This window comes from Palaemon carinicauda, chromosome 3 (genome assembly GCF_036898095.1).
Source record: "Palaemon carinicauda isolate YSFRI2023 chromosome 3, ASM3689809v2, whole genome shotgun sequence".
In the NCBI taxonomy this organism is placed as follows: domain Eukaryota; kingdom Metazoa; phylum Arthropoda; class Malacostraca; order Decapoda; family Palaemonidae; genus Palaemon; species Palaemon carinicauda.
The window spans coordinates 87,773,067-87,799,964 of record NC_090727.1 but is presented as its reverse complement, the minus strand read 5'-3'; the positions used below and the strand labels follow the sequence as shown (position 1 = coordinate 87,799,964).

At 37.1% G+C, this 26,898-nt stretch overlaps 1 protein-coding gene across 1 annotated transcript in view; it reads left to right on the top strand.

Annotated features, from left to right (window-relative positions):
* Positions 1 to 286: 286 nt before the first annotated feature.
* The window catches only part of LOC137638369 (clumping factor A-like), a 48,973-nt gene continuing 22,361 nt past the window's right edge, over positions 287 to 26,898 (top strand). Inside the window, exons 1-5 of the mRNA XM_068370400.1 lie at positions 287 to 2,151; positions 2,952 to 3,080; positions 11,917 to 12,044; positions 12,806 to 14,380; positions 15,112 to 17,071. Coding sequence (XP_068226501.1) covers positions 1,496 to 2,151; positions 2,952 to 3,080; positions 11,917 to 11,977 — 846 coding nt within the window. The 5' untranslated portion in view covers positions 287 to 1,495 and the 3' untranslated portion in view covers positions 11,978 to 12,044; positions 12,806 to 14,380; positions 15,112 to 17,071. The remainder of the gene's footprint in view (positions 2,152 to 2,951; positions 3,081 to 11,916; positions 12,045 to 12,805; positions 14,381 to 15,111; positions 17,072 to 26,898) is intronic.

Genomic DNA, 26,898 nt, shown 5'->3' with positions numbered 1-26,898 from the left:
TTATCGGGTAAGTATATTCAAAAATTTATTTTACTAATGAAAATAAGATTTTTCAAGTACAGTATTCTACTTTTCATTTACTGATAGATTTGCTAAAGATGTGCTATGTTTTCAAAAGATCCTATACAGTAATGATGATGATGATGATAATAATAATAATAATAATAATAATAATAATAATAATACTTTAAACTTTCTTGTATAAGAGGCTAAATTCATTAAAGGAACATTTGTGTGATAATTAATCTTATAAGAAATTAATGTAAATTTATTTCTCTACAGACGAGGCATCACTTCAAGACCTAATACGGACGTTATCAGTCATTTCAGTACATTATTGAAGTTGATTCAATACAACTCAAGTTAATTCTAGAAAAAGTGAAGTAAAGTTAGGTCGATAGAACCTTAAAATTGATAATGTTGCCTATTACAATCTCTTTCAGACCGCTAAATTCAGATACGGTATTCGGGCCAATAAACTTAGTTTGTTCGCATACCATCAAAGCTTCTGTTATTTGTTTGGAAAAATACAAATTATCTCTAAATTTTTCATATTTAAAAAGCAACTTTTTTGTAAAATAAATTACACAGCAACAGTTAACTAAACCAACTCTATTTCAAAGATGAGCTAAAAGCAAAGCAGTAGTTACAGAAGAACCCAATGGTAGTTAAAAAGTAAAGTTAACTACCTCTCGAGATATCAAATCCCTTTAAAGTTGGTTTATTTTTTTTTTTTTCAATTAAAATGCTGTTACAAAATAACGTTAACTACCTTTTGAAATATTAATTCTCCCTGAAGAAAAACTCTGCTTCATATCTGAAACCAGAGATGATCAAGTATAGTGATCATGGTAATGGAATAGTAAGATTACTGAGTAAATCAAGTTGTAAAGTACAAGATACCTCAAAGCACACTGCTATTTGCTTTTTCCAGAAAGTAAATTTTTCATGTATTCAAATATAGCCTCATCATTATATCGTAAATATATTGAAAAATCTCTCTTAAGTTCAACGAATCCAGTTATAATAATCAAAACGTTACTTAGCAACTTGGGTTGTATCGAATCAATTTTGTATTGGAATGACTAAAGAGATTTGCTGCACACTAAATTGCCAACCAGGACGCTGAATCAGTTAAAGATGCTTCAATACATAGCCAGGATTTACAAAAAGACCCCACAAGCCTTGTGGACGCTGGATCAGTTACGAATGCTTCGATACATCGGAGTCAGGATTTACAAGAAGACCCCGCGAGTCTTGTGGACGCTGGATCAGTTACGAATGCTTCGATACATCGGAGTCAGGATTTACAAGAAGACCCCGCGAGTCTTGTGGACGCTGGATCAGTTACGAATGCTTCGATACATCGGAGTCAGGATTACAAGAAGACCCCGCGAGTCTTGTGGACGCTGGATCAGCTACGAATGCTTCGATACATCGGAGTCAGGATTACAAGAAGACTCCACGAGTCTTGTGGACGCTGGATCAGCTACGAATGCTTCGATACATCGGAGCCAGGATTTACAAGAAGACTCCGCCAGTCTTGTGGACGAGTCTTGTGGACGCTGGATCAGCTACGAATGCTTTGATACATCGGAGCCAGGATTTACAAGAAGACTCCGCCAGTCTTGTGGACGCCGGGTCAGTTACGAATGCTTCGATACATCGGAGCCAGGATTTACAAGAAGACTCCGCGAGCCTTGTGGACGCCGGATCAGTTACGAATGCTTCGATACATCGGAGCCAGGATTTACAAGAAGACTCCGCGAGCCTTGTGGACGCCGGATCAGTTACGAATGCTTCGATACATCGGAGCCAGGATTTACAAGAAGACTCCGCGAGTCTTGTGGACGCCGGATCAGTTACGAATGCTTCGATACATCAGAGGCAGGATTTACAAGAAGACCCCGCGAGTCTTGTGGACGCCGGATCAGCTACGAATGCTTCGATACATCGGAGTCAGGATTTACAAGAAGACCCCGCGAGTCTTGTGGACGCTGGATCAGTTACGAATGCTTCGATACATTGGAGCCAGGATTTACAAGAAGACTCCGCGAGCCTTGTGGACGCTGGATCAGTTACGAATGCTTCGATACATCGGAGTCAGGATGTACAAGAGGACTCCACATTCTATACCAAATTGATGGCTTGGTAAGTTTGTGAATTTTGAGCATCAGTTTTTAGGTAATTATGAGGACACTTCAAAGGTATCACTAACTGAAGGGTTTACTTAACATAGAGCATATTTATTGACATTATATGGTAATTCTAATATCCAGGCCTTCTCCACCATGAGGCTCAATACTACACAGTATTCTAGAAGTTTTATTCCACTTGTGACAATGTTGTGGAATGATCTTCCTAATTGAATAGTTGAATCAGTAAAACTTCAAAAGTTCAAACTTGCAGCAAATTTTTTTTATGTTGAACAAGCTGACATATGTCTCATTTTATATTTTTTATATAAAAGTTGTTTTAATGATGTTACTGTTTTTGAAATATTTTATTTTAATTGTTTATTACTTTTCATATAGCAGTAGTATATTTATTTCCTTATTTCCTTTCTTCACTTGGCTATTTTTCACTGTTAGAGCCCTAGGGCTAATGGTATCCTGCTTTTCCAAGTAGGGTTGTAGCTTAGCTAGTTATAATAATGATGATGATGATAATAATAATAATAATAATAATGATAATAATAATAATAAGAAGAAACTTGAGATAGTATTAGGATTAATATGTTTATATATACTGTATAATTATATGATAAAATGATAAAAATTCCTCTGAAAGAAACTTCATACAGATCTTATAAATCAATTTCTCCTTCCATTGTATTATGATTTTTTAAGTTCGCCTCACTGAGTAATATATTCTACATACCCATTCGTGCCGAATCTTATTTGTTAACAAAACAGATCTGTAACAGATAATCAAGTATTGAAAACTTTCAGGTGTGTGGTGATATCCTCTGCCTTTTTAATCTTACTGCAATCAACACCTCGGCATTTATCCAGGGCAGAAAGGGTTTGGAATATTAAAACCAAACATCTTGTAATGATGAATCCATCAGAAATTCTATGGTAAGTCAGATAATACAATATGTCCCGTCCCGTAAGTGTTCTTGCTATTACTGCACCTTGCGTTGTATGTGGTCATTCATAAAAGTTCTAAGCAGTGTCTACTTACCCCATAGCTGCATGTGCATTTTATATATATATATATATATATATATATATATATATATATATATATATATATATATATATATATATATAGATAGATAGATAGATACATTAAGTATAAATAGATAAAAGAAATGTGTATGTATGTATGTTGTGAAAATCATAGCCATATCATGCTCTGCTGATTTTATGAAAAAATATTTTCCTTTAACCCTTTTACCCCCAAAGGACGTACTGGTACGTTTCACAAAACTCATCCCCTTACCCCCATGGACGTACCGTTACGTTCTTGCAAAAAAATGCTTTTTTAATTTTTTTTTTTTTTTGCATATTTTTGATAATTTTTTTTGAGAAACTTCAGGCATTTTCCAAGAGAATGAGACCAACCTGACCACTCTATGACAAAAATTAAGGCTGTTAGAGCAATTTAAAAAATATATACTGCAAAATGTGCTTGAAAAAAATTAACCCCTGGGGGTTAAGGGTTGGAAATTTCCAAATAGCCTGGGGGTAAAAGGGCTAATAACATAAAATATTCTAATGAGATAATTGATATTTTATTTACAATAAGTCTCATCATACATTTGGCTTATAAGATCTCGACTAGTATTTGGAGGTGAATATTATTGACACATTGCACAGTTAGAATTTAGAAGTCTTTGGTTTAAAACACTATTAAGTAATTTCTGGTACAGTATTATGTGGTGGTGGCTAAGATTAGCTACAACTGAAACAGATTTATATGTTTTGGTCTTGGTATATTGAGAGTAATATGCTTTGGAATCGATGTGTGTGGTAGAGCTATCTCTCTCTCTTTTTTATTATTTTCTGGCTGTTGTCTGTGAGCACCAAGAGGCTGTAAAGTATTGATGAATAGAAGGAATACTTGTCGCAAATACAATTTGTCACTCCCACAAGAAGCCAGGTTTACGTGTAAATTCTTCCCTTGCCTTTAGTGTCCATGCAAGAATACTGCACTCACCACTCTGAAATGTTTTGATCACCTTGTGGTAACGATTGATCAGTTACTGAGCATTGCAAAGTCTGCGAAGCATATATTTTTGGAATATGAAACTTCTCATAAGGAATTATGTAATACTTGCTAGGCATTTCTATATATCAGACGTCCTGGTTAGCCTACGCCTAAAACGAGTTAAGAGTTAACGCAAAGATAGATATTTTGGCAAGTGACTCTTGGGTCTGAAGACTGTAGATATAAGACAGGATATATGAATTTAATTACACTCGCATTAGGAAATTTAAGGACAGTTTTTTAGCCTTAGGTTTGGGTGTAGTCCATAAATTGAGGGCTTACAAGTAAAAAATTGGATAATTTTGAGATATTTACAATTTTTGGTGTTTTCGTCCTTCAAACTTTTATAGTAATTATTTTCCTTTATTCATTAATCATAAAACTAAATACTTTTTAAGAGTAAAAAGGTACAATAATTCCAAACATGCAAAGAAAAATATGATATCCTTGATGGTTTTTGAGTAAATGCAATAGTTACATTTTCCTCTTGGAAAGTTTATGAGTAAATTAACGATAAGAGATTGGATGAAGTTGAAGTAATCATAGTCATTATCACTGTTATCTGAATCTTGTCTGATTCCTCATTGCCATTGTCATTGTCGTATTGGTCTACTTCCAGAGAATCCAGGTCAGGATGCCAGATAACTCGTAATCAATCAGTCCAGAGAATCTGTTAGTAGAGATCCTTCAAACCAATTTGGCACTGTCTTACCACTGAGCTTTTTCCATCCATGGTTTAAGGGTGATGACTTGACAAGGTTAAATTTATTTTCCATTTTCCACATCTTTGCAAATAACTTGACTTGTTCAATGTGTCAGATAGGAGCTGCTTTGCAAGGAGGTGTTGGTTTAGTCCCAAACATTTTACTTTTCCCAGAGGCCGCACATCATCTCTGGGCATTAATTTTGTTTTAATTATTTGGGGGGGGAGACTTTTTTTTTGACATTTACAGTAATTTCCTTTTCCATAAATTACACATACAAATTGTTCCAGTGAAGCTTTGGAACTTTCTAACTCTGCTAGTGCCGAGGATTGAAGTTATATCAAAGCAATTGAGAGTGGTCTAGTTTTCCCTTTGCCGAAGAAAGAGGAATTTTAATCACATCCTGTGATGGCAATGGTATCCTGGCAAAGCAATGCAGAATGTGTCATTTATTTCACTAAGCTCCTCGACCCTGCTTCTGATGTTAACAAAGTGTCAATTATTGCTGTGAGCATGTCTCATTTCTAGAAAAAAATTTCTGTTAGTAAGTCCACATTGCTGTAATAATGAATGAGAGTGATCATTACATCTCTATCACCACAGCGCATTTTCACTCGCAAAGGCGACACAACTCTCATATATCTGAAAGATGTGAAACACCATCCTTGTGTCAGCTTCACTGTGATCTCAGTCGTATAAAAGACAGTCCTGTCGTGTCAAACTGTTATTACTGTCTACAGAAATTTCATAGCATTTTCTTTTATAAGCTACAATTACTTTCTTGTTCCTAATTATGTTGGCATAATCATCTGACTGCCACTCATTGAACAAGAAAGGAAGGAAAGTATCTTTGAACTGTGATGAGGATAGGCACTTTGTAAAAGATTTAGACATTTTTGGCTTGTAGCAGTGATGCTGATAACTGTGTCAGTGTCTCCCCAAATTTGATGCGCTGGATCTTTGATTTTCTTTGAGTACCCTGTATAGTCATCACACACAAAGTGCACTTCGTTGCTTGTGGCTTTACAAATCATAGCTACGAAACCTTTGGAAATTCCACTGTAAGTAGAAGGAAAGCTTTGAATCATTCTGATCAGGAACATGCCATCAAGAGTACTCAAATCACTTGCCGTATTCAATGGTTCAATATCTGTTGTTGCCAATGACTCAAAATGTTTAGCCAATTTGGACTCCCTTGGTTTTAATCATTGTTCCGTCTACATTGTAGTGAATAAGGGGAACTACTGACAGTAGATATGAGAGGACTTTCTTAAGTCAAGGTTTTTTTGGCAGGATAAGTAAAGAAGACTGTGAAACATGTCTCGTGAACATATCAGCTCTTATCACTTTTTTATCATTTGTGGACAGAAGACTTTGCGGCATTGCTAGTGAAGTTTCTGAATTTCCTTCTCTTGATGGGCTTCTCAAATTGTCTGGATCTTCTATCATTTCATCAAGGAACTCCTTTTGTCAGATAGGAGCTGCTTTGCAAGAGGGTGCTGGTGTAGTCCCAAACATTTTACTTTTCCCAGAAGCCGCACATCATCTCTGGGCATTAACATTGTTTTAATTTTTTTTTTTTGGGGGGGTGGCTTTTTTGACATGTAATTGCCTTTTCCATAAATTACACATACAAATTGTTCGAGTAGAGCTTTGGAGCGCTAGCAGAACATTCTAACTCTGCTAGTGCCGGAAGGGATTGAAGTTATATCAAAGCAATTGACAGTCGTCTAGTTTTCCCTTTGCTGAAGAAACAGGAATTTTAATCACATCCTGTGATGGCAATGTTATCCTGGAAAAGCAATGTAGAATGTGCCATTTATTTCACTAAGCTCCTTGACCCTGCTTCTGATGTTAACAAAGCATCAATTATTGCTGTGAGCATGTCTCATTTCTAGGAAAATTTTTCTGTTTGCAGGTCCACATTGCTGTAGTAATGAATGAGAGTGATCATTACATCTGTATCATCACAGTGCATTTTCACTCGCAAAGGCATCACAACTCTCATAAAGCTCCAAGATGTGAAACACCATCCTTGTGTCAGCTTCACTGTGATCTCAGTCATATAAAAGACAGTCCTGTCTTGTCAAACTGTTATTACTGTCTACAGAAAATTCATAGCATTTACTTCTATAAGCTACAATTACTTTCTTTGTCCCTAGTACATCGGCATAATCATCTAACTGCCACTCATTGAACAAGAAAAGAAGGAAAGTATCTCTGAACTGTGATGAGGGTAGGCACTTTGTAAAAGATTTAGACTTTTTTGGCAAGTACCAGTGATACTTATAACTGTGTCAGTGTCTCCCCAAATTTGATGCGCTGGATCTTTGATTTTCTTTGAGTACCCTGTATAGTCATCACACACAAAGTGCACTTCGTTGCTTGTGGCTTTACAAATCATAGCTACGAAACCTTTGGAAATTCCACTGTAAGTAGAAGGAAAGCTTTGAATCATTCTGATCAGGAACATGCCATCAAGAGTACTCAAATCACTTGCCGTATTCAATGGTTCAATATCTGTTGTTGCCAATGACTCAAAATGTTTAGCCAATTTGGACTCCCTTGGTTTTAATCATTGTTCCGTCTACATTGTAGTGAATAAGGGGAACTACTGACAGTAGATATGAGAGGACTTTCTTAAGTCAAGGTTTTTTTGGCAGGATAAGTAAAGAAGACTGTGAAACATGTCTCGTGAACATATCAGCTCTTATCACTTTTTTATCATTTGTGGACAGAAGACTTTGCGGCATTGCTAGTGAAGTTTCTGAATTTCCTTCTCTTGATGGGCTTCTCAAATTGTCTGGATCTTCTATCATTTCATCAAGGAACTCCTTTTGTCAGATAGGAGCTGCTTTGCAAGAGGGTGCTGGTGTAGTCCCAAACATTTTACTTTTCCCAGAAGCCGCACATCATCTCTGGGCATTAACATTGTTTTAATTATTTTTTTTTTGGGGGGGGGTGGCTTTTTTGACATGTAATTGCCTTTTCCATAAATTACACATACAAATTGTTCCAGTGAAGCTTTGGAACTTTCTAACTCTGCTAGTGCCGGAAGGGATTGAATGGGTTTCAAAGCAGTTTGCCTAATAAACAGTAATTGTAATCACATCTTGTGATGGCAACGTTACCCTAGCAAAGCAATGCAGAATGTGCCATTTATTTCACGAAGCTCCTCGACCCTGCTTCTGATGTTAACAAAGCTTCAATTATTGCTGTGAGCATGTCTCATTTCTAGGAAAAATTTTCTGTTATTAAGTCCACATTGCTGTAATAATGAATGAGAGTGATCATTACATCTGTATCATCACAGCGCATTTTCACTCGCAAAGGCGTCACAACTCTCATAAAGCTGAAAGATGTGAAACACCATCCTTGTGTCAGCTTCACTGTGATCTCAGTCATATAAAAGACAGTCCTATCGTGTCAAACAGTTATTACTGTCTACAGAAAATTCATTGCATTTACTTCTATAAGCTACAATTACTTTCTTGGTCCCTAGTACATCGGCATAATCATCTAACTGCCACTCATTGAACAAGAAAGGAAGGAAAGTATCTCTGAACTGTGGTGAGGATAGGCACTTTGTAAAAGATTTAGACTTTTTTGGCTAGTACTAGTGATGCTGATAACTGTGTCAGTGTCTCCCCAAATTTGATGCGCTGGATTTTTTATTTTGCCTTTGAGTATAGTCATTACACAAAGTGCACTTCGTTGCTTGTAGCTTTACAAATCATAGCTACGAGAGCTTTGGCAATTCCACTGTAAGTAGAAGGAAAGTTTTGAATCATTCTGATCAAGAATATTCAAATCACTTGCCATATTCAACGGTTCAATATCTGTTGTTGCCAATGACTCAAGATGTTTAGCCAATTTGGACTTGCTGGTTTTAATCATTGTTCCATCTACATTGAAGTGACTAAGGGGAACTACAGAGAGTGGATATGAGAGGACTTTTCTTAAGTCAAGGTTTTTTGGCAGGATAAGTAAAGAAGACTGTGAAACATGTCTCATGAACATTTCAGCTTTACCACTTTCTTATCATTTGTTGACAGAAGACTTTGCTACATTTCTAGCAAAGTTTCTAAATTTCCCTCTCTTTATGGGCTTCTCAAATCGTGCTGGATCTTTTATCACTTCATCAAGGAACTCCTTTTGTCATTCAAAACCTTTCTGGTTCTGATGCTGGTTTTCCAGAAGATAAGTTGATCAGATAACAATTGCTTTACTCAACCTTTTGAAATGGATTCATGGTCGAACCTCCCTTGTATACATCGTCTTCAGCAGATGACAATGCATCAAGCCTTTCGCAGCGTTCATTCATGTTATTATTTTTTGCCCACTACACTAATTCTTCCAGTGGTTGCATTTCACCCTCATTCAACACCTCGACTGTTGTAGTGGCTGGTTAATCTGAGTTTATTTTATGTTGTTTCTTAGAATCAGGACAGCAGCTTTGATGTTTTATTTTGAGTAGTCTTTGTTAGCAGAAATAACTATCCCTTTTTGGCTTTTATTAGACCCCAAGTGCCTTTTCAGTTTTTCACACAGGAATTGTTCCTTTGAGCTTGTATATTTGATTCCTTCTTTGAAGCAATATAAGATACTTTTTTATTAGGTTTGTGAGTGTCTAACTCTTGCCCTTCTTAAAAACTTCTATCTTCATGAAGTGCACAAGCCTAGTGAATGCAAGGCCTCTTCACGTAACACTGACCCTGCTCGAATTTCAAGGTCATTTTGTAGAAATGTATGGCAAGATTTATGATAGTTTGGATCGCTGACAATTAAGTCTACTGATACTTAATTCCTCATGAAGTCCGAGTCATTGGATATCTCTACATATCGCTTCACCATTCTTTGAAATGATTTAGTAACAACTGTTATCAAGTGTTCGAATTGAGCACTAAGTCTCCGTCTTACTTTGATTCTTCCTTTCTTGTTGCAGAAGATACATCTCTCCAAGATAGTCAGTAGTTGATTTGGTCCCAACAGAAACTGCAACGTATGAAGAGAGGGGACACAATTGTTTAACCGCTCAATATGTCTAATCTTAAATAATAGATATTAGAAAGAAAGAGTGAAATAGCAATTGCAACTAAAATCAATACCGGTGATCTTTTAAGAACAGCTTGTAGGGCAACTGCTGTACTATAATTATCAATCTTGGCTCCTGATTTGATTGCTAGAAAGTTGCTGTAACAGGCTGAGTGATAGCCGTCACCATGATGATCGTCACTAGGTTGATATCACTGAGAATGACATACTTTGATGAACTTCACTTGTTTTCAAAAGCATTTTTAACATGGGACCACTTTTCTTTGGTAAAATGATGTATATTACCATCTCTCTCTCTCTCTTTCCAAGAGCAAGTTGAAGAATACATTGATCATATCCCTAAAATCGATACGCCGTACATTCGCAAAATTGAATGCGCAAGTCCATCATTCAACTGCATCAAATAAATGGATGATTTAATAAATAAGTGTTGACTTTTTATGGTAAATAACTAAAGGAAATATTTATTCGGTTCTCATGTCAAGTCTATCATTTCTGAACCACCAAGAGAACTAACTTAATTTACCTCTGATGCTTTAAGGTGGAAAAATTTTCTATTTTTAACCATAATGATTTCACAAATTATGTGTAATTGACAAAAATAAAAATATCAGCTGTGGTAACAATACTTATAAGCTGTAACAAGTATCTGCACTATAAAAAACATTTGATAGATTCTGTCTTTCTATGGCCACGGACAATACAAGCAAGAGTTCTCTTGCTTGAGGGTACACTTAGGCACACTATTCTATCTAATTCCTCTTTCTTTTGTTTTGTTAAAGTTTTTACGGTTTATATAGGAAATATTTTATTTTTCCTCTTTTCCTTTCCTTACTGGGCTATTTTCCCTGTTGGGACCCCTGGGCCTATATCATCCTGCTTTTCCAACTAGGGTTTTAGCTTAGCAAAAAAAAATGGGAGAACCCAAAAATCCAAAAATTGCGAATAGTTAAAAAATGTCCAAGGTAAGCACTCAAATTTTGGAGTCTATGCCCAAAAATACACTTAAAAAGATTATCCTTAAATTTCCTAATGAGAGTGTAATTAAATTCATATAATTCCTGGAATAATTCAAGGAGATGCAGTATTAAGCATAATTGTTTTATGTTTTACTAATAGCATTGACTCTTAGGTCTTAAGACTGCAGATACACTGACTTGCATTTTAAGACTGTAGATACAACACAGATCAATTCTAGGAGATGCAGTATTAAGCATAATTGTGTTTGATGTTTTATTAGTAGCATTGACTCTTAGTCTTAAGACTGTAGATCGATTGACTCTCAGGCTTTAATGCGGTAGATATATAGACTCTTAGGTCTTCAGACTGTAGATATATTGACTTAGATCTTAAGACTGTAGATACAAGACAGGCCAATTCAAGGAGATGCCGTATCAAGCATAGTGGTGTTCCTATGTTTTCCTAACAGCACTGACTTTATATCCTTTCACTGAAAATTCATGGTACGGGTTGTCGATATTATTTGCCTCCAAATATTATTATTTTCCGGCGCAAATACAAACCATTCTCTATTTATAGGGGTACATACATACATATACCAAGGCATTTCCCCCAATTTTGGGGGGTAGCCGATATCAAACAAAAAAACAAAAAAGGGGACCTCTCTTCTCTACGTTCCTCCCAGCCTGACAGGGGACTCAACCGAGTTTGGCTGGTACTGCTAGGGTGCCACAGCTCACCCTTCCCCATTATCCACCACAGATGAAGCTTCATAACGCTGATTCCCCTACTGCTGCTACCTCCGCGGTCATCCAAGGCACCGGAGGAAGCAGCATGGGTATTACTATAAATAGCTCTTGGCTTGTATGCTAGGAAAAATACAAATTATCATCAAAATTTGTTATTTTATGTCTGATCTATTCTATAAGGAGTAGGATTAGGTTCATCTACCTTAGTATTAAAATAACCTATTCTTTCTCAGGTCTGTGGCAGTGACAAAGAGGTCAAATACTCCATTGACAAAGAGGTCAAATACTCCATAGCCATCTCACCCTACCCAGAAGTTACAATTTCTTCCTGATCATTGGAATTTGTCATATTGAATGAATGGTAAAGTGGTGTTTTCCACTCATTTTTGTACAATCATGAAATTTACAGATACATACGGTGTATATGCATGTTCATCTGTAAATAGAGAAAGATATATAGTTAAAATTAGCTTACTCGTGTTATTTGGGAAATACGAAACAAAAATACGGATTTTAAAGAAAGTGGCTGTCGTAAAGCTTATTAAATGCTTAAGGTAGTGTTGGCTAATTTGTGGCCGAGTACATTCAAAGCTTTAATGAAGTCACTATTTGTTTGCCCATTTTATTTTTCATTTTTTTAAATGCAGTTTTTTCTTTAGATTTCCCAGATCAGTAATGAAGGCTAATCAGAGGCAAAAGATCTTCAAACTTTAATGATATCATTTTATTTGTCTGGCCATTTTATTTTACATTATTTTTATTTTAGTCAGTTTTCTCTAAATATTTTGTGAGTTAGAAGTATCAACTCGAATAAAATTTAGCCAAGGTGTACAGTAATTGTAACAAGATCATCCTAGAGTAAATTTTATATTTAATACAGTACTATATTCTAGAAGGCTTTTGCATAGATTACCGAACTGCTAGTCTACTTAGTTGTAAGAGAATTTAAAACTTTGCACTGAGACTTCGCAAATAATATACTATGCTGCTTTACTAGCATTTAATAAAGGTTTAGCATATTTTACATAACTTTTACTCGGTTAGTTTTACTTGAATATTTTGTCAGATTAGATCTTCCCATGTTTAGTTAAGATTTTTATATATATATCTTTTTATTTGCAGATTTCAAAACTGCAGTATGAAACTCCCAAATTCAGAAAAGAAAGACTATCAATCAATGATGTATAAAAGGTGTGAGCTGGCATTCACGAAACCAGTCGTAATTGGTTCAAGAGATTGCAAAACTGTTGGTATAAAGATTGTAAAAACCTGGTCATAAATAAGGGATTTTGACGAAGGAAAAATCTATTTTCTGGGCGAGGAACCTGTGTCGCCCAGTGAAATGCTCCTCTAGCACCATTTCTAAGGCATAGTTATTGCTGAATATACCAGTGGAAAAGAGATGCATGGAATGCCAGGAATAAACCTAGCTCGCTCACTCTTTGAGTGTCGGTATACAGTTGAATACTGGGGCGTGATTGAACCACGACCATAGGTCCCTCACCAATTAGACCTCTCCTTCATCAACATCCCCTGGAACAACGAGGTGCTGTCCTACACCCTTCTGCTGCCTCCTACTACGACTATCCCTCTCCACCCCTACATCTAAAGTGTGTGGCTTTTTGGCCCAATAGCAGCATTTCTCTTATAACCAAGAGAACTCGGGTGACGAGTTTTTGATGCGTTACGGTGTAATTCTGGGACTAAGATCAGAGAATTTCTTAAGTTCATTGTATAGCTTAAATACTTCCTTGGACAGGTGTTGATGTTCAGAAATCTGCGCCAAGAAATTGTTAACATGAGAACGGTGAAAGATTTTCATTTCCTGTGGAAGATTATAAACATCTCAATAATTGTTGTTGAAAAATTAGATTGAGATCGTAATAGGTCACGGCTGATCATTACTGGCAATTTAAAATGAAAAAGGGAGAGATTCGTCAGATAGTCACGGCACTGCTGAAAATGCAATTTATTTCAAACCAGAAGTTCTAGCATAATCATAGAATAGTACAGATGATGTCTGTGACATAGAGTGAGCTCTATAAAGTACCACGTGTGACAGGTGACAGACCATCCGTGAATCTTTGAAGAAGCTACACCAAGTGAAAACTTGTTTTCTAAGTGCTTTGATAGTGTGGATTTGACAATTAACTGAATGTATTGTGTGGTATTCTAAATACTTTAGAATATATCTGACAAACAAATCTTATAGGTCCTCCAGGACACACGGTTTCCATGTATGACAGGACCAGGAAAACAGTTTGTGAGAGTCGAAAGAGAAACCGGTGTAGGCTCATGCAGGTTTCAAGAACTGCGAGAATTGCTGTTGATATTTGACCTGATAATCTAACTAACACAAACGTGAACAAGTTTTGAAGAGCATATTTAATAAATTAGTAAACTTCTACCGAATACTTTGGAATTTAGCCTGCACTATAGATAGGAAGAAACTCATGGTTGAGTATTTGTTCTCAGAAAATCGAAAACATGAAGCAAGTGAAAATTCAAGAAACTAGTGCTTTGCTACACCACAATTAAGAATCTCAAATCTTTAGAACATAAAAACTTCTGGTAGAAGGAATTTTGACCACAAACTGCCTGGCCATTCAATAAGATCAGGCCGTACGAGTTTGACAAAAGGAACTTCTGTTGGGCCGATGTGACCATTCTTCCGATAATTCAATCCAAAATTCAATGGTGAGTGTTGTAATCTTAAGAAAATTTGAATTGTATCGCAACCCCCTAGATTATATTCATATAAGATAATGTGATTTAATTAATTGAATATGCAAATTCCTTCTTAGTGCTAAATAATTTAGTATGATGAATTTCAGACCATTGTTTAATGTACCGAGCAAATTTTTTTGTATTTTTTATATAAAAGTTCAATTTCCATAGTTTTCTTAAAAGTATCAAATCAAACAGTATTAAGCTAATAAACGGTGTATTCATGTTTGCTATATTCCCTGGAATTTTGGTTCTATTTCAAGTTATTTATTAACTTTTGTTAAAGAAATTTAATGTGGTATGCATGATGGAACACAGTGTTATAATTTTATTAAGAACAGTTGGTTAAAACTAGATAACTGATACAAGTTTCAACACTATATTTGATATAAGTTTTAATGTTAAATTTGATATTAGTTTTAACACTATATTTAAAAACTAGTTTTTCATTAAAAAGAAAAAACTATTGTTAGTCGATTTGGTGTTCACTCAATTTGAAACTGAACCGAGTCCTAACAAATGACATTCCCTGCTACTCTGCTCGCATTTACTCAACAGCAATTAGTCTAGCATTTTCTACATTGCTTTTACTTGATAGTTTTATTTGTTATTCCCCATTTTCTTTTTACTGCTCAGAAGAGTTTCAAGTTTGATAATCCACTATTTAAGATTGGCTTTCTATATATAACTTTTATTTGCAGGATCGTTACCACGGAAGGAAACGTTTGAAATTCGGAAAAGAGCAGTCATGATATTTGCATACTTTCCACCCCATGCGACACTGAAATATGGAATCTATTGGTAATATGAAAAAGTTACTTGCTTGGGGTACATTGGGCATAAGTGACTTATTCTCACTGTCAGTTGAAAGGATGTCTTCAGGAGGGAAATGGCTGAAAACTTATGATCTGTTGTGAGGTGATAAATCCTCGAAAACGATGGATGTATGAAAACCGCCTGATGTATAGGAGAATTGTGTTATCCGGAAATGATTGCCGAAGGCCTCTACTAAGTAAACAGAAGACAAGAGATTCAGAGTACACATTCAATTTGAGGCATTTCAAAATAATGGATGGAAAGATAGAGTAAAATATCCTAGTCGTGGATATATATCATGATGTCTTGAAATTCGACTCTGTAAATGTTAAATCGAGAAAAACTATGTAAATCAGAGATTGAGTTGATAGAAGTCTCTAGAGCAGTGTCCTCATGTTAGAATGGAACGAACTTAGATGACGAGTTTTCAATAAATTCCTGTCTTAATTCAGGTCTTAAGATTGGAGAACAATTTTTGTTCGTTGTAATTTACAGTGTTTCTCGGACAAGTGCTAATTAATTTAGTGTTCTCCAAAAAATGATTAACATGGGAACGGTGAAGTTTACGTTGGATTTTAATAATCCGTTGGAATTATATCAATTACTGTATACTGTATATCTAAAATAGTGATTCTAAGCAGTTGATAAAACTGGATCCATGTGACTGTTAATAATACAGTAGTGCATTTGATATTAGACAAGGAATTTTCACCTCTCCAGTGCAAAATTTTTATAACTTGTTGATAAAGCAGGTTAAGAAAATAAGTAAAGTAACTGCTAACCATTAACAGTAATTTAGACAGTAATTGAAAGGCCACAGACTAGTGAAAACTACCTTATGGTGTCTACTGAAAATGTAATTTGATTGAACCTAGAAAATGGTATACTCCAGGAAAAGTCAAAGATCTTACTTTACTTTAAGGGCTTCTTCTCTGTTCCTATACAGCAGGGGAACCCTGCTCTACAAGACCCCTTCACAGTCATTTTATCATGTCCGTTCGAAAGCATTCAACATTTCACACTGCATATTGCTCGTTTATTGTCAAATCCACACTATCAAAGCACTTAGAGAACAAGAATGTCGCCAGTTGAAACCTTAACATCTTCAGTCTTTCGAATGTCTAGTGGGAACTTATCGTGTAGTCTCGAGACCGTATATTTAAAAGTCTGGAGCCTACAGTAGACATATATCTATGTTCCGATAATTTGAAACCATCTAACTATTCTTGTGTCAAGGATTCCACAACAGGAAAAGGAGCACCGAAGAATGTTTGTGGAAGCTACATCAAGTGAAAATAGTGTAACAAAACTCAAACATTACAGTACTGTGTGGAGTCTTAGTCATTCGGGCCTAGATATGGAAACCTGGACTGATAATCTTCCTCTAACATCAAAACACGTAAGTGTCTTAAGAAAAGCGTAGATTGTACTCTTGAAACAGCCTGTAGGCCTACCAGAAGGAAAAAAATATGCTGGAGTCTGTGTTCTCTCAGAGATAATTTAAAACATCAAGCAAGTGAAGATCTAAAACAAATGTTATGTTACATCGCAGCTAAGAACAGAAAATACTTAGACCTACAAAAACACTTTTTGATAGTAGGAAGTTTGATCACAATTTACATCATACATATACGAAGACACTTCCCTCAATTTTGTGGGGTAGCCAACATCAAACAAATGATGAAAAGGGAACTTCCTCTCCAAGTTCCTCCCAGCCTGACGAGGGACTCAACCTGAGCAGACTTGATGCCACAAGGGAGAGTTTGGCAAATGGACCTACAGTACATGTGGACCGATATTACGACCCGCAAAATTTATCGTGGATGCCATCAAAATCTATCAATGGTGAGTGTCCTAATATTACAAATTCTTAATCTAATATCAGCTCCTTGGGAGATTATTTTCAGATTGGACAAACAATGTGTGGTGTTCATTCATTGAATATGCAAATCCTTAATGTTAGCATTGAAATAATGAATTGCAACCCAAATTCAATGTAGAGCACAAGTCCTGAAATTCTAAAAGAAAATATTTCTATTCATAAAAGTCATTTATTGTACGATTGACAATTAATTTAGGTGTGGTGTTCAAAATACATTTTTGGGGTTTAGTGTTCTGGCCATTACACAAATAAGAAATTTTTTCCTAGCATTTTGGTTTTGGTATTAATATGAAGGGTACAAAATACAATGATCCTTTACCTATGAACTCTGGACTTATTAGTGTTAAACCCGCTCACTTTTCAAATGGCAAATTTCCACGAACGTTGGACTAACTTGCAGAAGATGCATCATGGTTTTAACATCAAAATCACTTTTGTATTTTCCTGTGCCTGGCAAAGCCCTGTTAAATCTTCTGTTCCTCTTATAGACTTGATAAAGCCTTTTCTCTTGTATTCCAGAAACCTGATCTAAGCTTTTTAAGTTCACGATATCCATTTGCTCCTTTTTTTTAAGTTTCTTGATTTGTCAATCACTATTTTTTAATTTTTTTTATTTAGGGTTTTAGAGAATGTTCTTCAGAGACCACAGCATACAAGAAGTCATATTTGTTTTCTCTACAAATCAAATCATTTAGATATATTCCCTTACATATGCACAAAGTTGTAGAGATGTAAGAAAATATCCAGAGAATTGTAATTTTATTAACAAGTCTAATGAACGAAAGTGCACAATCATTATTGTTGTGGTAGCTTATTGGAAACTTTCCTGCCTGTCAGCCTGTTGGACTGGCGTTTGAGATCCGCTCAAACTCAGTAATTTCTGGTAGTGTACAACCTTACCGGCGCTATACATGTGAGATAGATATGTAGGCTTGCAGGGAGCCTATAGGTCTACCAGTTGAATCATCATCAACCATGGCTGGGCATCCCTGGTCCTAGCTTGGACGGAAAGGGCTCTAACGGTGGTCATGGCTTTAGTTGCTGATCATATGTGTATATAGTCATTCTCTATGATATTTTCCAGTCCCTTGCCTCGGCTATTCATGAACGAGAGATAGAAATGAAAGTTAACATATTGATTCAATTTGTAGTGAAAACTTAACAATCAGGACACCAGCAACAAAGTGTACAAATACCGTATATTTCCGCGTATAAGACGACCCTATATTTCAAAATTAAACCATTAAAAGTGGGGGGTCGTCTTATACTACCGTTATAAAAATTACACCTTGAATTCTATGTCTGGTTTATCAGTAGGCTAGCCTAGGTTGAGGTGCGATAACCACCGTCACACTTGAAATGATTTACATTAATATATAGATGTATAATGAAAGTAATGAAACAATTTTTACCGTATATATTATTGGCATATCTACAAAAAGGGCATAAATAATAAATTCAAGGAATAATTCCTTTTAACCATACGAGCACAGCTGAGAAAATGTAAACATCGAGTATTGGTTGCGTTGTTAGCAACTTTTTCTCTCGCTAACCTTTCAGTAATTTTAATGCTAGTGTTAATTACAATAACATATAGGATATCATATTATTTATTTGTTTGAAAATTATTATTTTTAGCTGTAAATAACAAATTTGGATTACAAACGGTACAATCTTTATTTCTCAAAGAAAATTACGGTACATTACAGTATTGCATTTAAAACTTGTAAAACTTTATTTCCAATCAATATTAAACATCAAACCTGCGACACCACTAAAACTCCTTACAGTTATCACTGTCTGTTTCGAAAAGCTGTTTGAACATATCACGAGATTTATCATATACGCCATCATCGTAATGATTCCAGTCCGGTTCCGGTGAGTCAACTTTGGCTTCGTCGTCGCATTCGTACAATAAATCGTCTTCACTGCCATCCATGGCATTTGAGATCCCGTATTTTTAAAATTATTTTATGACACTTTCCACCTTGACATTATTATCTGCTTTTATGACAAACTCGCAAAGAACATCAAAGAACATAAAAGAAGAAGAAGAAAGAGGAGGAACGGGCATTTCGTACGTGAGCAGCTGATGAGTGTAAACAAAAATATGCAGGCTAGGTGACGTGTGTTCTAGGAAAACAATAAAGAATTTGTTTTGTTATTTCATTTATTTTTAATTTATAAGGATACAGTAAGTAATATATTTCATAAAATATTTCATAAAATATCTGGTGTTGCAAAGGCTAGCCTAGGCTATACACAGATCATGGTTTTATGATTGAGCAGTCGTCTTATACTACCGATATAAGATAAATTCATAAAAATTTGCTCAAATTTTGTACCTCGTCTTATGTGAAGGTCGCCTTATACGCGGAAATACACGGTAATTGCCCTTTATTTAAAAACAAACATTAATAGATTAAATATTCATTACGATCCTAAATAACGACTTAGAATACATTAATCCTCACTGTATCCCATCTTCAAAGTGATGAGTGGAGTGTACAATGAAGGTAAATCACTCTCATGTACATAAATTACTCCCCAATGCAACAAGGGGATTAAAGCTTTCAAAGGAATCCCCAAAGCTGGAGTCCTTTTGTGGAGGATTAATTTTATCTTATTTGCTTTAGTTTTGCCAAATAGAGAGAAAGAGAGAGATATATATACCGAGCGGGTGCAGGTATGTATGTGTGTTTTGTCCGCGGTGTGCCCCGCCGAACAAGTGGTAGTTGGTGTAATGATTGTTTGTAGTGGGAAAGACTGTTGGTATAATTGAGGTTGTTTGTTTACACTTTTAGCTAGGTTAGGGCGGTAATGAATGTCTTGGGCGAAAGCATTTTCTATTTAACTGTAGCAAGAGTTGGTTGTATGTTTTTTGTTCATCGACCTGCCGGTTTGGAAGTCATTTTTTTGTATTAGCGTAAGTAATGTTTTCATTTATATTTTTTAGGCGCGATCATGAATGATAGAAAGTTTATTATTCATCTTTGATTATAGTGCGATAGTTTAGTTAGCTAGGAGTGTTCGTAAGCGTTTTTCTTTTTTATTGCAGGCCGTAATTCCTCCTTTGGAGATATTTTTTTTGTGGATTGATAGTTACTGACCTGGTCTGTAATATATTATATTAAGACTACTCCTTTAGACTCCTTGGAGTTTAATTTTGGCCTTGAAGGTGTGGCTTGCTAGCCGTATAGATATGAATACCTTGCTGATGACGAACCGGACCGTACAATGAATGTAGGATTAGACTGCGGATCCTGTATATAGAATTTTGAGCGTTGATGACCCGGCTGTAAATAGATTTTTCCCTTGATGATGCTGATGATGATGACGACCACCGCATAAGATTGCGTAGTCGAATTGACTGATATTGTTGGCCAGTGGCATTAGGCTACAAGGACTGTTGCCAGTGTGAATTAAGAGTTTTCTCTTGTTTTGGCATTGTTTTACCTTTTTTTGCTGGGTTACTGAATATGATTGGTGTTTCAGTGTTGAAGTAATTTATTTTAGTCTTAATTGTGCTTTTGGTACTGTGTGTGGACTGTCGGTGTTGGTTATATTAGGAGGAAATTGTTTTCCGATTATTGGCGAGTTCTCGATACCCTCATGCACCGATATATACAGTATATTTTTTTGTTGGTATTTTTGTCTGTGTCAGATTTATGATGTGTGATCTTTTTGTTTTTGTTTAATAAGTAAGTAATATAGTTTTAAGGGTGTTTTGTTTTACTGTTCCCTTCGTGCAATAGTCCAGTTGACGTAAAAGTAAGGGGAAAGTTTGTGTTGTGGGATAATTTGTCTGTCAGAGTGATCAAAGGTGTGGGGGTTTGTTTTTGACAAAATCCTGCCACATAAATTTGGCGCCCGAACAGGGACTGTCGAGGTGGGATTGAAACTGGACTTGGACAAGGGTAAAATAGGTTTAGTAATTAGACTTGAAATAATATTGGTATCGAAGTGGAGGAAATGGAAGAACAGTTACAGGTTTTAAAGGAGGAATTGCGGTTGTTTAATGAGCAAAATGAGAGGTTGTTGCTGGAGAATGTGAGGTTGTTACTGGAGAATGTGAGGTTAAGTTAAGTTGTGAGAATGAGGAGATGCAAAGGAAACTAAGGGAACTTCAGGGAATTGTTGAGGTGAGGATGCGAGAAAATGAGGAACGAATGGAGAAGCGAATGGAAACTATGATGGGGCAAGTAATAGCGATGATGAAAACTGTCGTGGATGAAGGTGCAGTCGGAGGAGTGGCTTCTGCTTTGGGTAACGGGTTAATGGTGGAAGAGAACGATAGGGTAAGTGATAATGGGGAAGGTAATGATAGTGATATTGAAAGTAAAGGGTCTAGCCATAGTAAGATTGGACCGAAGGTTGATAGGAAGAATGAGAAGAAAGGTAAAGATAATGTGAAGAAAGGTCAGGGTGTGAGTGAGGATGATCATGAATGGGTGAAGGTAGTAAGTAAGAAAAAGGGTAAGAAGGGAATTGTTAAAGATAGGACTTTGAGTGTAGAATTAGATTTATTGTATTCAAATGAGGAAGAAGGCAACAAGAAGGGAGTAGCCAGTGAAGATATTAGTGAGAATGAAGTAGAGGAAGTTTGTAAGACTGTTTATGAGAGAGAGGTACCTAGGTGTGAAAGGTTTAATGAACATAGCAGTAGGGATGTCTATGACTTATTTAGGGAATATGAAAGGTTTTGTCAGGCTAAGTATGGGGATAGTAAGAGAGTTTGGGCTAGGGAGTCGGGAGAATTTTTGTCAGGATATTTGTTGACGATGTATGGGGGATAATGAGTGTAGGAGATGCTGAGTATGAAAGTGTAAAAAAGAGAATAATTGAACAGGTAAAACATATGAAGGGTAGTGTTAGGTATAAGCGTAAAAATTATTTTGATGAAGTACGAATGAATGGGTGAATCAATCTCGATGTATGTATGTCGGTTTGAAACTAGCTAGAGAGAAGTATGGGGATGAAGGAATAAATGAAAATAAGGAACTAATGAAGAAGTTTTTGGGTACAGTACTAGAGTGTGTGTGTGAGTTTATTAATTTGAAACAAGGAGAAAATGAGGTGGACTAAAGAGAGACTGACTTGGGATGATATTTTAGAGATAGTAGCGGATTACGAGTTGGATAGGTGTATGAAAGAAAGTAAAACTGTGTGTAAGAACTGGATTGGAGGAAAGTGTGCCAGAATTTGGTAGTTTTAGAGATGCTGTTATGAGAGGGCCAATGAGGGTAGCTGAGAGTGTAGTAGATAGAAATGTTAGGGCGAGTAATGTAGGAATATCCATGCCGAGAAATGAAGGGTTTAGACAGGAAAATCAAGTTTGGAGAGATAGAAGTGCTAGTCCGCAGCAAGTTAGGTTAGGTAGTGGTATCCGTGAAGAGAAGTGTTATAGGTGTGGGAAGGTAGGACATAAAAAGAACGAGTGTAGATCGGCATTAGGACATGTTTCGGGTGTGGAGAGACAGGGCATCGTATTAGCGACTGTAAGAAAGAGAAAGTGGTTAAGTGTTATCGGTGTGGTACGACTGGGGATGTAGCAAGTGGATGTAGGAGTAATCGTACAAATGTGATTTTCGGTAATTGTGGTAAGGAGATGGTCATTATGCGAGGATGTGCCAGGAGCATCGTGCTAGGTGAATGGGCATGTAGCAAGGGTTTGTAGGAAGAAGGGATTAAGTCAGCCAGGATGTTCGGGAAACTAATTAATCAGAGGGTTCAGCTGGGTTAGTCCTCGTGTGTATGGGGAGTGAATGTGATGCATGTTTGTGAGCGTTTATTGCATGAAGATGTGATGGGGGAATGAGCACATGATTGCATGAGTGGGAAAATGATTTTTAATGGTGTAGAGTTGGTTGGTTTGATTGATACTGGGTGTGGTGTCAGTTTAATGTTTAGGAATGTATATGATAAGGTAAAAGAGGTTTGTGAATTTAAGGGATATAAGGGTGAAGTAAAATGCATTGGTAATTTGCATATGCCTGTGCAAGGCAAGTTGCGGGAAAATGTTATGATTGGGGGCTGATGATGGAGGATAATGATTTTTACGTGGTCGAGGGAGCGAATGAGAAATATGACGTACTGCTTGGGTATAAATTTCTGAAAAAATGTGGTATGATTTTACATCCAAGTGTGAATATGATAGAAATAAAGGGTAAGGGTAATATTTGTGAGGAATTTTATTTAAAAGAAGACGTCAGAGTGAGTACGAAGGTGTGGAGGGGAGTGCCGTTGATAGCAAAGGAAAGTGTAGTTATCGGGTAAGAAAGGTGAGGTTATTAGTGTAAAAGTTGCCTGGCCGAGAAGTCTGGGAATTTCCAATAGTGACAAATATGAATTTGTAGTGGAAGGTATGGAAGCAGGTAATTTGGTGAAAACAAGTGCGTATATATATGATGGTGTTATGAATATGCAGGAACCTCAGGGTATGTAAGTTTGTTGTCGAGTGATAGGAGGAAGAGAGTACGTGGTATACGTGAGGGCGATTGCATGGGATGTATGTAAACACTGATCGATGTAGAGGATGAAAGATATGTTAAGGCGAGACAGGTAATGGCTGGTAAGGTAAAGAACGATGACGATTGGGATTACGATAGGTTGAAAGAAAGAATCAAGTTAGATGAGAGTGTAAGCAAGGTCGAAAGGGAACGATTGCTTAAGATGTTATGGGATAAGCGGAGAGTTATGAGTCTCGGTGACGATGATTGTGGGGGTTCAGACCTGCCAGAATTTAAAATAGTTCTCAGTGATGATACCCCCATATATCAGCGTCCCAGGCATTTTTCTCCGCCTATTGCCAAGGAGATAGAGGAGCAGTGTCAGGAATTAGAGTGCATGGGTATAATAGAAAGGAGTGAGAGTGCCTGGAATAGCCCTATTGTCCCTGTACGAAAGCCTGGTGGAAGTTTACGCATGTGTATTGATTACAGTATAGGAAGGTGAATGAAGTGACTGTTAAAGAACGTTTTCCAATGAATGTGGTGTCTGATTGTGTTTATAAGATGCATGGAATGAAAGTTTTTACTAAATTAGATTTGGTGCAGGGCTAATACCAGATGCCTCTGGCAGAGGGGAGCAGGCCCATTACAGCATTTTTGAGTAGTAATTGTCACCATCAGTTTAGAAGATTAAGTTTTTGCCTTGTTAATGCGCCTGCTGCCTTCCAAAGGGCGATGAATGTTGTTTTGGCTGGGTTCGATCGACAGAAGGTGACTGTTTTTATAGATGATATTCTGATTGTGAGCGAGACTGTTGAGGAACATATGCAGTTGCTTGAGGCAGTGTTGAGGTGGTTAATTGAAGTTGGTGTGAAAATTAAGCTTGAGATGTGTACGTGGTTGGCCAGGGAGGTGAAATTTCTTGGCCATTTAGTGGGTGAATCTGGTATAAGGAAGAGTGACAAGTTTGTGAATAAGGTGCGAGAATTTCCACGTCCCCAGACTGTGCGTGAGTTGCAAGGTTTTCTTGGTTTGGTTGAGTTTGGTTGCAAGTTTGTTAAAGATTGTTCAGGTATAGGGAAGCCTTTGAATGAATGGGCGGGTAAAAGGAATAGTACGAAGTTAAAATGGGATGATCAGATGATAGAAGCATTTAAAAGGTTGAAGGAAGAGGCCACAAAAGACGTCACTTTGGCATTTCCAGACTATAGTGAAAATGCGAATATGCTTGAGTTGTGTACGAATGTGAGTGGGGTTAGTATGGGTGGTTGTTTGGTTCAAATGCAGAGTAAATGGAGAAGAGGAATTGAGAGTAATAGCGTATGTTAGTAAAGCATCTAATAAAGCTGAGCGGAAGTATTCGACGATTGACGGAATTGGCTGCAATGCGATTTTGTGTGAAAGCATTGAAACTATTATTGTATGGTGTAAAATTCATTGTGCATACTGACCATCAGCCCCTAGTGTATATGATTAGGAAAGAGTGTGTGAATGCAAGGGTTGGTAGGACAATAGAGGCCTCGAGTGAATTTGATTTTAGGTTAGAATATGTACTGCGAAATGAAAATGTGATAGCAGATCCGATGTCGAGGATGCATGAGAGGATGGAAGATAAAGAGAGTAATCAGAATTCTGAAAGGTTGCCTGAAGGTTTAATGACGCTCGAACAGGGACTGGCCAGATAGTATTACATTGAATCCCTCTTTGGTTCTGGCCCCATTTTGCCTTATACATATACACCGAATAGTCTGGCCTATTCTTTATAAATTCTCCTCTTTAGTCATACACCTGACAATGTTAAGGTAAACAAAAAATTCTTCACTCAATGGGTTAACTAATGCACCATAATTGTTCAATGGCTACTGCCCTCTTGTTAAGGATAAAAGAGACACTTTAGCTATGGTAAGTAGCTCATTTAGGAGGAGGTCACTCCAAAATCAAACCATTATTCTCTAATCTTGGGTAGTGTCATAGTCTCTGTACCATGGTCTTTCACTGTTTTGGTTTAGAGTTCTCATGTTTGAGGGTACACTTGGCCATACACTTCTATTTGTTTACTTATTTCCTTTCCTCACTGAGGTGTTTTCCCAGTTGGAATTCTTTGCTTATGTCATCCTACTTTTCCATTAGATTCGGGAGTAAGTTCTAGACGAATTAGATGCCCAGGTGTCAGCACGAAGAAACTTGCTGAGGGCTGGGATGTCCGTGAAGATCATATCTCCGGCGTATACATATCAAAGGAAATACTATAAAGTCCAAGAAGCCATCCCCACCCCCTTGCCACTTGACCCTGTGGTGTCTGCTCTAGCACATGGTGTACCAGCAAATTAATTGTCCTCCCAATCTATTGTCTTTGCAGTCTCTGACGCTTAGAATGTGAAGTGCGTGGCTATGGCGACCTTTGAGGCAGTTTCCTGGGTGGATGGACCACTGGTCGGGCACTGTTGGTTTCCTCGCCAACACAGAAGAGCTCACACACCCTAACAAGCATGATACTTTAAAGAACATAGTCCTCATCGGAGATATGGCATTGGAGTTCCTCGCTCATCAAGGTGCCAACCAGTAACTAACTGGCTCCTAAAGAGATTTGATGGTGTGGCCTCCAAATTCCAGAGACAGATTGTATGCATGGAGTGTTACAACTAAGAAACATTTCCATCAAAGGTCACTCCATGTTCCCAACAGAATTTGTTTAGACAGTGGCCGAAAAGTTGAGGGGACTCCTTTCTCCACCTTGCTGTATCTTTTAGGTAGCCACAGGTCTTGCCCATCTCCGGCCAACAAAAACTGTCACCTATAGCAAAACAAGCGTATAAGGGGATGTCGAAAGACGATTCTCGCTCTGTACAGTCCACCTCCAGACAGGGAACACAGCAGCAGGTGCCCATTTCAAATAGACAGTGCCGAGGGAACGGTCAGCGAAGAGGAAAAAGGTGAGGATGACGCAGGTACCTGGGCGTGGCCAATCCTCCCACAGCAGCACAGGTGAGGTAATGCCTACAGCTCAGAAGTTGGAGGTGGTTACATCATGGAGCTGAATGACGGGCGGTGGATGTACCGCGCTTCAGATAACTTGTACCGTTCATCAGCTCTCCCCCTACTCTGATTCCTCCATTGACGATGTTATTTTCCTTTCATCAGGGGTCAACGAAGGACCTCCCCCTTCGGTGGAAGTTCAGACCATAGTAAATAAGGGCGCTTTCCAGGAAGTCATCAACGGGTCCCCAGGCTTCTTCAGTCGACTCTTTCGTGTCATAAAGGCATCTGGAGGCTGAAGACCTCTTGAGAGTTAAATGAGTTTGTTGTGTAAACTCTGTTCAAAATGGGGACAGCAGTCATGG